Source organism: Aulonocara sp. 'chitande type north' Nkhata Bay, linkage group LG13 (assembly GCF_057382095.1).
Source record: "Aulonocara sp. 'chitande type north' Nkhata Bay isolate Kocher_YH1m ecotype deep benthic linkage group LG13, A_spYH_male_GT1.1, whole genome shotgun sequence".
Taxonomy (NCBI): Eukaryota; Metazoa; Chordata; class Actinopteri; order Cichliformes; family Cichlidae; genus Aulonocara; species Aulonocara sp. 'chitande type north' Nkhata Bay.
Window position 1 is genome coordinate 21,536,188 of NC_141356.1, and position 17,843 is coordinate 21,554,030.

A 17,843-nucleotide genomic window follows, 5' to 3' on the forward strand; every position below is an offset into this window, starting at 1 on the left:
CCCCTCCTCTGCTAATAGATTCCCTCTCATTACCTCTGGACCACCATCTCCACCTCCATCCCCCATCCAAACACAGAAAGGGCAGTTGCAGATTGACCCACATAATCCTACTTTACCTTCTTCTCACACCAGCCACCGCAGCGGTACACACACACCATCCACCTCCACTCCTACTGTCCTTGCCCCTCCTGTCTCACTTCATTTGGATATTAGAGATATCCGTGAGCCACCCACCTCTCTAACCATGTCCTCTCACCCTCATCCTTCTCCTCCTCCTCCTCCTTTGGATGCTGATCAGTGATTTGATCTGTGATGGCTTGCTTGCATCTCTTTTGCTTTTTGTCTTTCGCACACACATTTACACACACTCCCATGGGACTCTGACAGCATAGGAGCAGATGGGCGGCTGGTGATGACATGTTGTTAAAAATAAAGATTCCTGTTAACCCGTTGTCAGCTTGCACACCCTCTGTCCCTCCCTCATGTCCCCCCATTTCATCTCATCTCTCCTGTCAATCTCTCTCTATCGCTTTTCACACTCTGAATCCCTAATTCTTCCTTTTAGTTTAGCTTGTAACAAACAGGATGGGATTCAAATGCTACAAAACCAACTAACTTTGGCACTGAAAGCATGCAGCTCAAGACCCCCCGACCCCCAGAACATGATATTTAATACATGGCTGCCATAAAGACGTCCCCCCTGCATTATGCATGACTTGTAAGCACACATCAATAATAGATGAAAAGGCCAGTTTTGCAGTTTCTTTTCATGCAATTATGCCAAATGAAATTTTTATTCTCACTTTCTGTTTCTTTTTCTGCGAGTGGAGTTTGTCCTGTGACGATTTCATGATAAATTATTAAAAGGCAACACAAGGGGGTGGGAGGGATCAAAAGAAAAATTCAGGCCGGTCATGATGGCAGTGAAACAGAGAGAGGATGTGTGTATGTTTGTGTGTGTGTGTGTGTGTGTGTGTGTGTGTGTGTGTGGGAGAGCTTGTGTCACCCAAGCCTGTTCATCCATTCCAGGTCTGACAGATGTCCTACAGATGTCCATAGTCTGAGGAAAACAGACTACAGCATGATTCTCAAATCAAATTCTTCACCAAAACAGCATAAAAGTTGTTAGAACACAGCTCATACACAATGTTGGAGGGTATGCATTCATTAATCTCTCTAAGGTTAATCACCATCCAACCTTCAAAAGAAGCCGCCATATCGTGCTCTGCCAGATTGCCGACTTTCAAAACTGCAAAGTGGGCCAGCTTATAGAGAACGATACAGAGAGAAAGACTGGTGCCTTTGAAAGAGAGTCCAGTCACTCAAAGGGTCCTTACTTAAAAAAAAAAAAAAAGGAAGACCAGTTGTGGGCACTGAAGTGATACATTTATTAATAGTGTTCATGTGCCACATTTTTTATTCCACTTTGAAGTGATGTTGGAGGCAAAAAGAGGCAGAAGGAGACAGGGAGGAAGGGAGAGAGCGGGTCTCTCGGATTCTAGCCTGTGGTCACACAATATTCCCTCTGGGTGGAGTGGGTCCCATTCAGAGCGACCTCAATAGCCCTACACTGAAGTACCTATAGTGAGTGAGTGAGAAAAGGCCCCATCAGAAAATGGAAAAAGGGGAGTTAACACACAGCTCTCTCTATTTTCTGATGATATTGATTAAAGAGCTCAGAGAGACCAGGGTGCCATTGTGTGGAGATAAGAAATCTGGGTGGGGTTGGAGAGCCACTGAGTCTACTGAGACCTGCACTTGACCTGTGGGTGGAGGACAAGAAGCCTCCAATATGGTTGTCTCGTACAGCCTACAGAATAAATATGTCTCTGTCTGGGCTTTGAGTTTACTGCATGTACCCATTGCAAAGTGATGAACCTGTTAAACCAACTGTGAAACTAACAAACTAAGAAAGTGCTGAGACCAACAGTCAAAATACAAGTACAAATAGATGACTGATGTCAGCTATTTAAAGCTGGGAACTGATGGGAACGTTTTTCTTTCTTTCTTTTTACTGATTAATGTTTCAGTTGGTATCAATCCACCTCTTCTTTCTGGGAAAATATGATGCCAGAAGCTAAGCAGGAAGAGTACCAAATGGGGCAAAAGGATGGACAAGTTACTGCCTATAAAATATTTCTTCATTAGTAATGCATCAATTTGCAGTTTAAAAGAAAAGAAAACAAGAAAGGGTGTGTTTATTTGTTCATTTGTGTGCCGGTGAGCAATTTTTCAAGGAGAATCAGGCCAGCAGTTTGCCTGCTTCCCATTTTCATGTTCATGCAGACATGCAATAGCATCAGATAATTACATTAATAGTTTTGCAAGGCACTAAAAACACAAGCTTGATTTAGACGTCCATTTAAGTTACCAGCAGACAGAAACTGGCTGCAGCTACCTGCCATTTAAACTAGCAACAAGAATAATAACAATAACAATCTTAAGTTCCATAAAGTTTAAACCGGCCAGGTTAAAAACAAATCGCTGACAGTGTAGTTGCTTGTTAGGGAAAAAATAGCTACAGAGAGAAATATCGATAAAATTGACCATTTTAACATGAAATTTCACTGCGATTTGCTAACTGCTGGAGCCAGCCTCACCTTCATTTTTCAAACTTGGAGGTTGAATCGTTTCAGATAGGTATATAATAACAATTAGCAACCAAATTAGGCATTTTTTGGTATATATTCTGTGGTTTGATGTGTCCTTTAATCTGATCATTTCCTTTAATTATAAGAAAATGTCACATTAAAATCAGTTTTTGGAATCTGAAGCCTATTAGAATTCTAAAATTTTATGAAACTCCACAAAATAAATATGAAAATAAAGTTTAAAACCTTATCTCTGAGTAGTACAGCATAACAAAGGATATCGTAAAGTAATTCAACCAATGAACCAAGAGCTACTGCAGCTCTTTAAATAATGAAAATATGGCAGAAAGTGCTGAAATGATTTTATTTGCAATCCAAAGTCCCTTTTCACTTTTTTATTTAACATTTGATATAAACATGCACACTAAATATTTGCATAAATCTATTAAGGGACTGATAAGCTGCTCTCCTGTTTAAATATGTTCATTTAGAGGCAGACTAACCACCTGACTGAACAAGCGATAAGGGCACAAAGACAGTGTAACCTCTAACATGCTGTCTGAAATCATCTCCTAATGCAGATGTTATCAGACCAGCCAGAGACTGGCATGTATTGTGAATGCACTTAACTTTTACATCACCTCCCTATTCCCTGACGCTGCTCTTGACAACACATTCTCTCTCTCTCTCTCTCTCTCTCTCTCTCGCTCTCTCTCTCTCTCTCACTCTCTCTCTCTTCTCATCACCACCCCCATTCAGCGACCTCACCGTCATCCCCCTCACACTCACCCACTCGCTCCCTCACTCTCAGATTGCACATACAGATATACAAACACACTCAGTCACACATGAACCTATTTGAATTGCAAGTGAGCTCTGTTCACTACCAGGAGCAGGTAAACAGAAGGAAGAAGTGAAAAGAACGGGAGGAAGGGGGAGAAAAAAGAGTGACAGTGGGTAAACAAGAAGCGAAGAAAGCATACAGGCTTCACTGACCAGATGACATTTACAGAGTATTTAGCAGGACAAGCCTCCACGTGTGAAGGTCTCAGAGAGACGGAGGAAAAGAGTGTGGAGAGTGCCTTGGGAGCCTTGCACCACACCAAGGGACACTGGAGGTGGGACAGCCCTGAAGGAACACCTGAGCTCTGAAGAGACATCTCTTGAAGTAAGGGGTGAGCAGCACCTCATGGGAGACGGAATCAGTGGAACACCCAACAACAACCTGCTGTCGCTCCTCCTCTCCTCGCAACCGACTCTCACCCCCCTTCCTCCTCCTCCTCCTCCATCCTCTCTCCCTCTCTCATTTGATCCCATCCCTCACTCCCTGCACCAGAGAGGGAGAGCGTGCACAGAGAGAAGGTAAGGGGATGCATGCATGCATGTTGTCCTTGCAGAGCATGTGTGTGTGTGTGTGAGTGTGTGTGAGTGCGTCAGCGTTTCAGATTTCAACTGGTTGTGTAAGTCAGCAACTTGCTTCTTTGAATCAGTTGTTTGTGTGTGTGTGTGTGTGTGTGTGTGTGTGTGTGTGTGTGTGTGTGTGTGTGTGTGTGGTCTCTGGAGGGTTGTTAATAAAGCTGAGACAGATGTAAAGCACTTTTAGTACGTCTTATGACTGCTTTTGCACGTTTGAAGGTTGGGGTCATCTCTCTTTTCTTTTTGACAACTAGTAGTTTTTAAAATTATTTACAAATACACTAGTGTGACTATGAAGTGGGGCAGTGAACACAGCGAATGAAGAGCCATAAACTAAAGAAAGAGTGTGATACTATATAAAAGTGTGTGAACGACAAGCGGCGTGAGAGGTGCAGGCGCAAAAGGAGAGTGAAAGTGAGGAAAACGAGGGAAGGTTTATATATTCAAAAGTACGTGCATCGAGTTAGAAAGTGAACCGTAAAATCCTATCAAGTTACATGGTAATTGCATGTTACCCTTCCATCATTTCATCAACCCCCACCATGAATCACAGGCCAGTTCTTTGCTCGTAGTAGTTTGGGGGGGACAACGGATCCTGCAGGGACCACCCCATGCCATTTAATCTGTCCCTGCCCACAGATAACAGAAGGCAGATGGTCCTGCCAGAGCCCAGGGAGACAGAAGATAGCTAATACAATGTGCAGACAGATAGCACACAAAACTCAACCTGTCCCCCTGAAACTGAGCCTGCATCAACTTCTAAATAAGGGGAACAAATGAAGTGGAAAAACAGACAGAAAAAGAAAAGCATAAAGAGGAAGAAAAAGATAAACAGAGCCGAGCTCAAGTATCTTTAATTAAAACTCAAGCAGTATCCAGAATAAATGCAGTCAGTTGACAGTTTGGGATAAACATAATGGAAAGAGGAAACTCGTTTAAACAAAAATAACCACAAAAAAAGAGCAGAGAGTGAGCAGGACCATCAAAGTCATGAGCTCCTGTGTATTTATTTATTGAGGGTGGTAGTTAAGTTCACTAAGCTCCCTCTCGCTCTAAGACCCAGCCTTTTCGCCTTATGAAAATTCAATTGGCCATAATTTGCTGAGGAGCCGTATGCATATTTTATCAGCGGGTGCGTTTTGAAGAAACAAGCCCGCCAAGCTTTTTTGTGTCTTCATCTTTATCAAGATTGAATGAGGGGACGTGTGAGAGGGGCTGTGAGGTTGTGCAGCCATCTGCTAATATGTGCCACACTGGGCATTTGACATGGGAGCTAAAGTAAACATCAATCAGCTTCATATGTCTGACTGAAGCACAGAGAGAAATCCATTGCGACCTTGTTGCCTGACTAGAATGTTTTTCTCTTTTGATTCTAACCATCTTTTTTCTAGTTTCACTTTCTCCTCTCTCCATCTTCTTCCCTCTAATTACTCTAGGATCCAACATCCTCCTCTTCTCGCTCTCCATTTCCACAGCCCTCCCTTCCTCTCTTCCCTCTCATTTCAATCAGTTTTTCTCCCTCTGCATGTCTCTCAGTTAAAGCTTTATGGGTCGTTCACTCCCCTCTTTCTTTGCAAGGATAATGAGCAGGCGCCTCTGTGTGACTTTGTAGCTGCGCGACGATCTGTGAGTTTGAATCTCGGAGCGTCCCGGGGCCCAAAAGACTCAGATGTACCTTCTGTAGCTGCCTCCGTGGTTCCACTGCTGCTGTCATCTGATCTATGGGGCACAGCACTGACATAATACACCTTGTTAGGGGAAGGCGGGGAGTGTGTTGGCGAAGGCTGTGTGACTTTGAACAAATGTGTTTTCTCAGGAGAGAAAGAAAACAGTGAGACCTGTAATCATCTACTATCACTAAATCACAACCGCATGCACACAGGAGCACGCCCACATATAAATGTACAGATAAAAGGACTGTGAAACACTAACAGAGTGCGAGAGAAATAAAAATAAAAAAAAACGGGGGAAAAAGACAGAAAGAAAGCCTGAAAAATCTGATACCAGTTCTTCTGGTTTAGGCATTGCATTAATCTATGCTGAATGGATTTGACTGCATCAGAGCACCTCCAGGTGTTGTTTGCACACTCGTCTCTGCATCAGCACGGCATCGTTTTCTCAAGATAAGTCCCCTAATAATCATAATCAAAGATATTTCGAGAACAGACCCATTCAAACCCTCAAACTAAAAATAGAAATGTAGATATAAAGGCAGCGACTTCAGAGTGATATTAGCAACCCACTTCACACTTTGAAAAGTGGTGCGATGGGTGATTTTTTACAGTGAGTGTCAAGCTGTGCTACACACACATCCCAGAGTAATATAGCATGGCAATTTCTTTTCCCTGGTATGAATAATTCTGTCTGAATAGGATAGGATGTTTCTTCATATCAATGAATCATCAGCCGCTACAGCTCTTTAGTGTCTGCCTGAATGGTACAGTAGAAATTTAACTAAGTCTGCGTGTGTGTGTTTGTGTGTGCGTTGCTGATGGACTCTGATTGATGGTCTTGACCTTTCCACTGTGCATTTTCAGAGCCCGGGAGCCATCCAGGACGTAGGGACGAAGACTAAAAGGCATAAGAGAGTGTGAATCCACTATGGCGCTGTCTTGGTGTCTTGGTGCAGCTTTGGCACTGGTATGTGGATCTTTGTGGCCCCAGGTGCACTCAGGTGTGGCACCTGAGAATGAGGTGCCACTTCGCCCAACTACGTGGTTACCAGAAGGAAAGATCACCTCTGTAACCCTACCTAAAGGACGAACTCGCAGGTAACAGATGGAAAGCATCCATGTGGTTGATAGCTTGTTTCCACTGAGAGCATAGCAAGATTGTTTTCATTATATTTAATGATGTGGTGTCATAAGAGGTGAAAAAGGTGCTCCTATCTTTTAAAAAAATATCCATTTTTCAGCATACTTTATTCTGAATTATCAGTACATTAATATGTGTACCAAATAAACTGTGCCTAATGAATGAAGTGGGTTGAAAGCAGTTTCGAACTAAGCAGAGCAGACTAGGTAATTGCTAAGAAGTGACAGGTGAGTGAATCACCAAACAAAAAAAAAGGCACCAATCACGATTAAGATAAATTGAGATTAGGATTAAAATTAAAATCTATTCAAAAGATTAAAAATATATTCACCCCATGATGACATGAAGCTGAAATAAATCAGCAAGCGCCACATAATGAATTCCTTGTCAAACTATATCATTTCCTTAATGCATACACTTAATATTTTTGTCTAATGATTAGACTTGAAATGAACTTAAAGTACCATTTTAAACAGTCAGGTAATTCATGTGTTTCTAATCCAAACAAGTCCATGATAATCTCAGCACTTGTGTAACAGCTGAATTCACGTGAAACTAGATGCTGTCCCTGCTTGACGTTTTTCCTCATTTGCATTTCATTTAAGACCCACGATTAAAAATGGAGGTCTGCTCAGTGAGGTCGGAAACAGTAACATATCACCACCCATTCCCTATCCACCTTTCGTAAAGACAGAGGCTGATTCCAGCAGCGCTGTAGAGAGAGCAAGAGGAAGTGGAGCCCATTTGGCTTGAACCCTACACAACAGTGCCAGTTGCTTTCTGAAAGCGGGAGCAGAAAATTGCGACATGCATCTCCCCGTGAGCTGCAGTCTGTCCACCAGTGCAGTCAAGCAGGACCACACGGCAAATAATGGAGAGAAAACACTGATTCAGAAATTAATCACTCTATTAAATAATCCACAAAGTGCCCTTGAGAAAGAGTGCTGCACATCTGTTTGGAAACAATCACCATCTGTGCAGAATAATGAATAAACGTGTTTGTGTGGCAGGAAATAATTATGCTGTTAATACATTTTCACATAGCACGACTGAATGTAAAGAAATGTTAAAGACTTCTTCTATTCAGTCGTCTTTGCTAAGCAATAAAGAGTTGAATTGAATTTTAATAGGCCACCACAGAATAAGCGTTAAAATGCCCTTCAACAGCAATTCAACTGCCATATAATATGCAAATCTAACATCCAACATGCAACAGCACAACCATGTCCTTATAGTTTCTATGCTAAGCACGAGCTGAAATGGTTACATCAAGCAGACAGATATCCATCTGAAGCCGTCAGTGCAGCCTTATCATCTGATTCTGAGGTCACCTCTCCTGATCTGCTATCAAATGACTGATCAGCGTGTAGGCAAATGGAAACACAGCAACTGGCAAATGTCTGAAACGGCTGTAACTCGTCAAACTTTAGTAAATGAAATTATAACCGCCCCACCTTATCTAAAAATCATCCAACAAAATGAAAGAATGGGCACCGAACAATATCTTGTCTTCTCGTCCATCACCTTGCAGCTGAACAGAAGCAGGATGCTATCTTTCTGTCATCCCCGGTGAAAAAGCAAGTTGGTTCTCTTTGGTGTTTCTCCACAGGTTATACTTCACGCTGAAAAAGAAAGCTCCGGGGATGTCGGTGACAGTCAGCCCTTGTGACCTTCCCATTGAATGGACCTTGGCTGCTCGCACCCTGAAGGACAAACCCCTCAAAAACCTGCAATGTGAGTGGACAGTAAGACCACAAGCTGCACCTTTTGATACCCACTTAACCTGAAGACCTCACTACATCTGGCTTAGCCAAGGACATTGATTAGAGATTATCATTGCCATATAATATGTAGGGATTTAGTGAAGGGCAAACAGTCTAATCTTACTTAAGCTTCAATGTGTAGATGAGACTTTTAAACCAGATATGTGACCAGAATTAGTAGCATAAGGTAAAAAGGTACATTCTTGCTTTGTGTTTTCATTATTTGTAACTTCAAGGTCATGCTTTTACTGCAACTGTTACACAAATTTATAGGCCAACAAACTGATTTCTGTCAAACAATAATTTCACTGTTGAAGCCTGAGTGTGTTTCCGTGTTATGAAAAGTCCACAAATTTAACAGTCCTACATCTTATCAGCACATTGTACCCATTTGTTGAAGTTCAAAGCACTGTAAAACGCATATATTTTTTTCTAAATGCCACCCAATGTCTTTGACAAGGACAGAGACAGCAAGTGTGATCATATCTGTGTGTCACCTGGTGATAAATTTTATCTGAGGCTTTTCATTTCATAAAACACACACACCAAAAAGCTCTGCCAACTCCCTGTTCAAATATTGAATAAAACAACAAACTAAAACTGCACTCTGTAACAATCTGTTTCTTGCAAACCAAAGCAATTAAATAAACTCAAAGGATTAAATATATTCTGGCACAAAGGCTTAGAATTAAAGACAGGCAATCAGTGCTCAGAGGAAACAGAAGTAATCGCATTTCAGTCCTAAAAAGGCAGAGATTTCTGGGAAAGGAAACAGGCCTCAGTGTTTTCCAAGAGTATTTTTCCAGGTTACTTAAACAAGCTTCTCCACATGCTAAAATAACATTATGTTATAAAATGACACATGAATCATTCAGACCCTGAGCTCATGGGTCCCCATTGCCAGCCTGAATAATTCACTTTGATTCGGTAACATTTGGTCTCATTTTTCATCTCTAGGAGACATGAACAGTGAAAACAATTGGTGATTTATTTATTTTTTGTCTGTGTTTATCTGGCAGTAGTGTCATTTAAGTGAAGAGTCTGTACTTCAGAATGAAAACACTTTAGGTGCTGAATGAAAATACTGCCAACCATTTTTGAAGTGGCAATTGACATTTTAGATATATATTTGTTTGTTCATTTACAAGGGGCTTAGGATTTTCTCTGTCAGCGAGGTTCAGTGTGATCAATTGTTATAATGTACAAACATAACGCTTTTGGTTTAATAACATGTACTATATTTTTTTTAAAACAGCGACACCTAAATAGTATAAAAATTGTGTCCACTGCTTACACTTTGGTGAAACATAACATGATTTATTAACCAGTAAATTACATTTCTAATTTAGCATTAGCCTACTTCTCAGTAAATCGCTATAGCTAATTTCTTAAATTTCAACTCTTGTGGCATTGCTAAAAACACATTACATTACTACTTTATGGGAAAGCAACTCAAAAACACCAAATAAAGAATTTAATTTTGGTAAACATACTTATTTACATACTGCCAGCAGTAAAAGAGGAAGATAATATGAAACCAGTGGTGATTAGCTTAGCATAGGAGCTAGCCAGGGGGATCTGCTATGAATTGAAATTAACGGGTTAGCGCAATGACTGTTTTCTACAGTCATTGGGTTAGCAAGCTACGTTGAGCTAAAAGTCAAAGCTTTCTGTGTCACTATGGTAACTTACCAAATCACCATGGTAACTTAAGCTGAATACCTTTGGTTTTGAGCAGGTTATGTTCAGATTTTCTGTTTGAAGTCAGCTGGAAGCGCCATGTTTTCATTGATTCTTTTATTCAAAGCATATTTTTAAGTGCAATATAGATTATCTGCAGCAGGAATACATTTTATGTATGCATTTTGTTAAGCTATCCGGTTGTTCAGTGATGACGCGACGAATCCTACTTCTAAAGTAGTCTGCGTTTAATATGGCTTTTGTGTTGTTAACATGTTTAATGTTATGTATTTTCTTCTATTTGATCTCAAAAAGCTCCTAAAACAGTCAGTGATCCCTGTTGACCTCCCTCGGCTTTTATTACCACTAATCATTTATTTAAGCTCAGTCTTTAAAACCTTAGGATGTAACTACAGCCCAGCCTATGCAGCAGTATATGAATGACTAACCTCGTATTGTGGATGGATTATCTCAGTTGTTCTCCTGGCTGAAGTTTGGTCCTTTTACAGCATCCTGCCATGCGATTACATTTGTTTCTGACCACCGAGAACACTCACGGTAACTTTTATCGAGTGGAAAAAAAGTTAGCTTGTTTATATTATGCTAACATAGCTGTGTCGCTAGCGGTCACCTAGCACATCATTATATACCAGCTAGCCCAACTTCAGTAACCCTACAAACGTCACTGCTGTTTAGTTTTCTGTCTTCATTTATGCTGGAAGTGATAACAGAGCTGTACGTTTTAATTTGTTTCCAAAACCCCGCAGTCAGGACATGCTATATTGTATTTAGATAGAAGCTAGCGAGCTAACTCCCTGCTAACTTCTAACTCCGTTAAATGTCATAAATTCCGTTTTCATGGATGCCTGGATGTTAAACTCAATTGTTACACCTGGTAGAGCAGAACGCTGATCATTTTATTAAAGATGAAAGACTTTAGACAGTTTTTCAACTCTCAGTAATGCCATAGTGATCGTTTGATATGTGGACCTGCAGCGGAGTTTAGACCCAGACACGGCTAGTGACGTCAGACTGAACAACCGGATACCTTACTAAAAACCAAGTCATTAGGTGGTGATACAGAATGTTGTTGTTCTTTTTTTTATTGCCAACTTTCTCTTAATATGCTACTATTTCTGTTTTACACTGCTGGAATTGCAATTACTACAGGATAGATTAGAAAATTAATTAACATGTGTATTACCCAGAATACCCACACAATTAATAAAACGGATTCAATTTGATTTGGCAACAGATTAAAGCGATTTCCATGCCTCTTTTTTTTCCGTTACGGGACAGTAACCTCTAATGTATCACATTTAAAGTTTCAGATATCTAATGTGCAGCTGTGACGTTGTAAACAGCAATATTAAAATAATTAAATTGACTTAAAATGTTTATTTTTAGTGCTCTGTGCATTAAATCTAAGAGTAATTAATTTTCTGCAGTATTAATCTCTTGTCTTATTTGCAAGAAGAAAGGTGAAAAGCGCTGTTGTGTTATGTTTTATCAAGTTGGCTAACACAAAGAAAGCCTGCATGTGTTTCATTCATTTGTAGTAAGAGTCTACCCCTATGACCATGTGGTAAATGGTAAATGGACTTATATAGTTCTTTTCTACTCTAACTGAGCACTCAAAGGGCTTTTTAGTCCAGTCCTCATTTATCCATTTACATAGACATTAATCTATACCTAAGCAACATGTCTCACACTCACACTCTAATGAATGCACTGGGATCATTAGGGTGCCTTTTTGAGGGCCCAAAGTCAGGCACACAGACTGGTGGAGCTGAAAACAAACCACTGACCGTCCAGTTGGTAGACAACCGGTTCTATCTCCTGAGCCACAGCTGCCCCCCATATTATATGCTGTTTATCTAATCTGTACAAAAACAGACTTCTAATAACGTGGTGTTTTTGTGTAATTAATTATGTAATTGCACTAATTGTATGAGTGCACTGACTTCAAGGAGGCTACATTAAGCAAACTCCATACAGAGTGTGGCATGCATCTTATCCAATTCAGAGCATGAAAGTAATAAGCATTTCTTATGCAATGACAGCTTTATTTCTTTAACACTGTAAAGAACCTAATATGAGATAATCCAAACTTTATAAGGTCTCCTTCAGGCATGTTTTGATATATAATCTGAGTTATTGCACTTGTATTTATTGTTGGCCACATTTAATTTGTGCAGATTCTAACATTGATTTATATTGCATATTAAGTTGTGCAATATTATTTTATGACTTTGCAGGATAAAGTTTATTATAACATTAATTGCTTCATTTAGGGCACTTTATAATTTTATGTGTAACATTTAAGTTATTTATTATCACCCCTTGAAAAAACGTTAGCTCCTATCTGCTGGTGTGTATGTCAGGATATAAAGTTCACACTGTTTATTATGGAGAATACTTTTAAGAAAACCTATAACCCACCATTCATCTATAGCTCAGGGAAACTGGAGAACAGTACTGAAACAAGCCACCAGGGTTACGCATATAAGAATTATGCTACTTTAGATAATAATGTTTGTCTGAAAATCATGTCTAATTATTCTTCCTGATTTAAAAATCCCAAATCTGAGAATGTACAAATACTACCAGATGTGCAAAAACTACCAGATGCAATTCAAGTCCTGCTTCACTCTAACTAACTCCAACTGTGTGCAGCAAAACATTTATCCTTCACTGAATGAATGTGAAAACAATCTTCTAGTATCAAACTTTGTCATTGTCCAAAGTGATGGTCAAATGCACAAGTGAAGTAAGAATAAGCAAAACATATTCAAGTGTGTCATTGTGATCTATTGTGGCTAGCTTTCTTTTTTCTTCTTTGCTCACAGGGAGTACTAAAAAAAGCATGCCTGAGGTGTGGTGGCGAGGTCCTGGGACGGAGGAGAAAATACACAGCAATACTGGCAATACAGTGGAAAGCTACAGTGGTCCAACCTATCCAAGCGCTTCCATCTACATCCTAAGGCTACGCTCCAAACAGCAGAACACCAGAGCAACAGTGTATCTTCATGAAGGCCTGGGGCCTTCAGGCATCTTCCCTCTGCTCCCAGCTGACCCGCAAGTTCACACATTAGGTGTAGGCATGACCAGCGTCACCCTCAGCTGGGCACCCAGTGCCTCCATAACGAGCCTCCCACATACACAGACCAGTTATGAATACTGTGTCCTTGTCAACTCACAGGAAAACTACCCCAGCCTTTGTGCTGCACAGAAGAGTATGAGGAAAGAGAAAGACCAAAAACAAGAAAAGAAGGACAGACGGAGCAGGGTGACGGTCTGGCCCATTTTGAAAGAGTGGTGGTGGCAGCAGTGGGACACTTATCCTGAAAGTCCTCAAAGTCCACCAGCTTCCCTCACTGATGAGTATGAAGACCTCCAATGTGTGTGTCAGGGGACAGAAAGTGTTTGCACTGTCTCAGAGCTCCTGCCTGAGACCCAGTATTACTTTGATGTCTTTGTGGTCGACAGGCTGAATGGGACCAGCATGGCATACAAGGGGACACTTGCTCGGACACATGAGGAGGCTCGACCTGCTATTACCGCCCTTAGAGAAGGAGAGCTGAGGTGGGTGACTTTCCAAGACAGAGGCTTCAGCTCGGAGCAGTTCTTCAGTTTCCGTCCTCGGGGTTGGCAACAGAGTGGCCTCCTCACCTTGCAGAGCTGTGGGGAAGGTGAAAAGGTCAAGGTGACTGTATCTAGTAAAGGTCAGGTCTTGACCTCTCAGGCTGCTGGGCGAGAATTAGCGCACATATGGCTCCAGGGAAGTACTTCCTATCTCATCCACCTGGAGAGAGAAGGAACCGCCATGGACCACACCTCTGCTGTTACAGACCCATCGCTACCAGAAGGTCTGACAGCTTCAGTCAAAATGCAGACCTCATCAGCTTACCACCGCAGAGGAGTCCCATCTCTGCCCTCCACCTTACAGATAAAATCCTTCAACCGATTGCGTGGTTGCAGTAGTGTCACCCTAGCATGGATGGGAACAGAAGAAAGAAGCCTTTACTGTGTGTACCGCAGAAAGCTTGGAAGCCATGAAGCAGAAGCTGGCGGAGCATCAGCTCTAACTGCACCCTGTCTGGGGCCAGAGTCCCGCTCTGACACCGAGAGAGTTCTCTGCAAGTATTTCCAAGAGCTGAATCCTCGGCGGGCCGTCACTACAGCTGTGATTGGGGGCCTGGAGCCAGGAATGGCCTATGTGTTTGATGTCTATCTAATGAGACGCTGGGGGATCCCTATCAAGTACACCAGCAAGATTGTGAAGACTAGAAAGGAATGCTGAGCTGCTGCCCCCTACAGGAGGTTTTTAAACTGTCCCAGTTAAGGGACAACTGCATCAGCCATGGGCATGCTATAAAGACTGTCCAAGAGAACGAAGCCATTTGACTGTTGTAGAGAGACTGTTACCATAACAAGGAAATATTCCCTCTGGAGGAGCAATGGTTACATTCAAGATCTCCACTTACAAGATCTGTGCAAGTGGATAGAAAGCATATGAGAAGGATCTGCACACCAGCAAAAGTTCATAACATTTACAATACAGTTCCTGTGCTTTTGTCATTTTTTCCATTGTTGATCATAATAATAATGTGTCAGTTGTCCAAGTGCTTATTTTGTGTCAGAATACAAAGAACGGATGAGGTTTGTGATGACAAAAGTCAAGACAAAAACAACAACAGAGACTGTGCCAAATATGCAACAGAAGCAGATGGGGCAATAATTAGATCACATCTGAGACGCGGGGGTTGTAGTATATATCTCCAGTGCTGCATATTGTACAGGCTTATAAACACAGATGGGTGCAATCTACAGATGCTAAGTTCAAAGTCAGTGTGTATCTTTGTGTTCTGCTTTCGCATGAAGCAGTGAAAATACTTAGTGACTTGCCTCATTGTCTTTGATGTATTCTTGTGCTGCTTCAAACTCATTAATAAATACTTGGGTATCCATATGGTTCTGCCTGACTGATGCATGTATTTGCACTATTTTGTGAAATTCTAAATTTAACGCTTCAGCTTTTATCATGAGAAATTAAGTCTGTTGGGTTGCTCAAGGCCACACTAATCTGTGGCATTTAATTAAGGGGAGATTTATGATTTATTTTGGTTAATAGATTCAAAGTAAGGTTGAAATATAAAAAAATTTACTTTACATAGACATTAATCTGCTGATAGATTTTTTTCAGGAGAAAAGAATATAAAAAAACAATGTTAAAAGGGGTCATTTATATATGGCATTATCACTTCAGACACAGCAGCTTTAACATCATTACACAATAATTTGTCTGCAGCATCACCCGTTAACCTCAATCTTAGCATTTGATCATGCTGTGATCATATTTGAATGAGAGGATGGATTTAAATTATTAGCTAGCAATAAGGCTAGCAAGCTTGGTAATCAAGCTCCACCCATAAGCTGTACAGGTTCAACACCTGCTAAATAAAGATGACAGCGATACTGAGGTGAGTTGTTGAGAATATCAACTTTTCTGTAGGTAAACACTGTTGCATTTTTGCCACTGAGCTGCTGTTAGCTGCTGTTGGCTCTTGTTAGCTGCTATTAGCCGGTGTTAGTGAAAATTTCTTTGAAACAGATCAAACACAATGTGAGAGTAAAATCAAACCTTTAATAAGAGGAAAAGCGTGACTTTTAGGACACTCAAACCTAACATTAGCTGACATAGCGTTAGCTTATAACCAGCTGTTGTTGCATAGCTGGCATTTTCAGTTGACCAGATGGGTTGCATGTCTAATCCACTAAAAATAAGTAATTGTGACAATTTGGGGGAATAAATAAGCATGTTTATGCACATTTGCATGTGTCGGAGCCCTGACTTCATTTAGGAGATGAGGCTTAAGGTGGGGAGGAAGAGAATGGTGTGGAAATGAGAAAGAAGAGAGAAAAATGAAAGATGAGTTGGAGAAGGAGAAAGACATAGTGAGGAAGAGATGATGACAATATAAAAGTTTCATTTATTAAATATTCATCTATAGCTAGGAAAGAGCTATTTGTGATCTTTAAATCAAAAGTAACTTATAAGGCGTCCTGCATGTAGGGTGGTCTCCACATAAAACACAAATGGCATTTCAAGTTTTTACAACAGATGCAGCACTTGCAAAGGAATACAAGAGACTGATGCTGATTTAGCTTTGATTGGTGGGAAATGGAGAAATGCTAAGCAGCTGTGGTAAGACAATAAGGGTTTATTCAAGAGAAAACACAAAGCCTTGCTGGTTTGTGGTAGTACCAGTGAAATGCACACATAAATACACTGAGCATGTTTACAGAATCAGTTTGATGAAAGACGTAGATGAGACGGCTTACAGGGACCCACTGGTGTCAAGACAACCATCTCACCCTCAACGTCGCAAAGACAAAGGAGTTGATAGTGGACTTCCAGAGGTGCAGAGAAGTACACACCCCCATCACCATCAACGGCGCTGCTGTGGAGAGAGTGAGCAGCTTCCGGTTCCTTGGAGTACATCTGGCTGAGGATCTTACGTGGTCAGTACACACAAACAAAACAGTGAAGAAGGCGCAGCAGCGCCTCTTCTTTCTCAGGAGACTGAAAAGATTCGGCATGAGCCCCCGCATCCTCAGGACCTTCTATCACTGTGCCATTGAGAGCATCCTCACTGGATGCATCACCACCTGGTATGGCAACAGCACCGCCTACAACTGCAAAGCTCTCCAGCGAGTAGTGCGGTGCTCTGAACGGATAATTGGAGGTGAGCTTCCCTCCCTCCAAGACATCTACAGGAAGCGCTGCCTGAGGAAAGCGGGGAGGATCATCAAGGACTCCAGTCACCCCAGCCATAAACTGTTCAGACTGCTTCCATCAGGAAGGAGGTTCTGCAGCATCCGGTCCCGTACCAGCAGACTGAGAGACAGCTTTTTCCATCAGGCCATCAGACTGCTGAACACGTCATAGACACCTCAGCTTCACTACTGGAACTTCAACATTATGCACTCCACACTGTATATAAATGCCACTTGTTTTGCACATATTCAACTCTGTATATTTTATATATTTTATTATTATTATTATTATTATTTATTTTTTTATTTTTATTTTTTTTTTTACTATTTAATTTGTAAAAATGTGTATACACACACACACACACGTAGGAAAATATTTAGTATACACATCCAGAAATGCATACACTATTATATATTGTACATATATTTATTAGTTTCAGGTTGGCCATTCTTGTATTTTGCTCGTTTGTGTTGTTGTGTTTGCACATCTCTGTTGCTTGTGGGGCTCGCACACAAGAATTTCACTCGCTTGTGCTGTGCCAGTGTGCCTGCACATGTGATGTGACAATAAAAGTGATTTGATTTGATTTGATTTGAGTTACATTCCAACTGGTCCTATCTATGTATTCATTTAACTGAGTTGGGGACTGCAAGATTATGGGTACTTTAGTTGTACTGTTTTAACACCAAACATGTATCGTGTAAAAATGTATTAACATTTATAGTTTATAACATACTGGCAACACATTGAAGATGTTAAGTACATGTATACACACTATAAATACTATCTGAAAGACGT

General features: G+C 41.0%; 1 protein-coding gene across 1 annotated transcript; it reads left to right on the forward strand.

Moving 5' to 3' along the window:
* The first annotated feature begins 3,386 nt into the window (after positions 1-3,386).
* On the forward strand, positions 3,387-15,224 carry ndnfl (neuron-derived neurotrophic factor, like). The gene is made up of 4 exons (XM_086259148.1): positions 3,387-3,953; positions 6,545-6,778; positions 8,431-8,555; positions 13,114-15,224. The coding sequence occupies exons 2-4, from the start codon at positions 6,609-6,611 to the stop codon at positions 14,565-14,567; spliced, it is 1,749 nt and encodes a 582-aa protein (XP_086115274.1). The 5' UTR covers positions 3,387-3,953; positions 6,545-6,608; the 3' UTR covers positions 14,568-15,224.
* Positions 15,225-17,843: the final 2,619 nt, after the last annotated feature.

What these genes read in the sequence shown, in the direction of transcription:
- ndnfl (XM_086259148.1), top strand. Translation starts at nt 6,609, where the DNA reads ATGGCGCTGTCTTGGTGTCTTGGTGCAGCTTTGGCACTGGTATGTGGA. An exon ending in CCTAAAGGACGAACTCGCAG is followed by an intron (nt 6,779 to 8,430) that starts GTAACAGATGGA and finishes GTTTCTCCACAG; the next exon opens with GTTATACTTCACGCTGAAAA. An exon ending in ACCCCTCAAAAACCTGCAAT is followed by an intron (nt 8,556 to 13,113) that starts GTGAGTGGACAG and finishes CTTTGCTCACAG; the next exon opens with GGAGTACTAAAAAAAGCATG.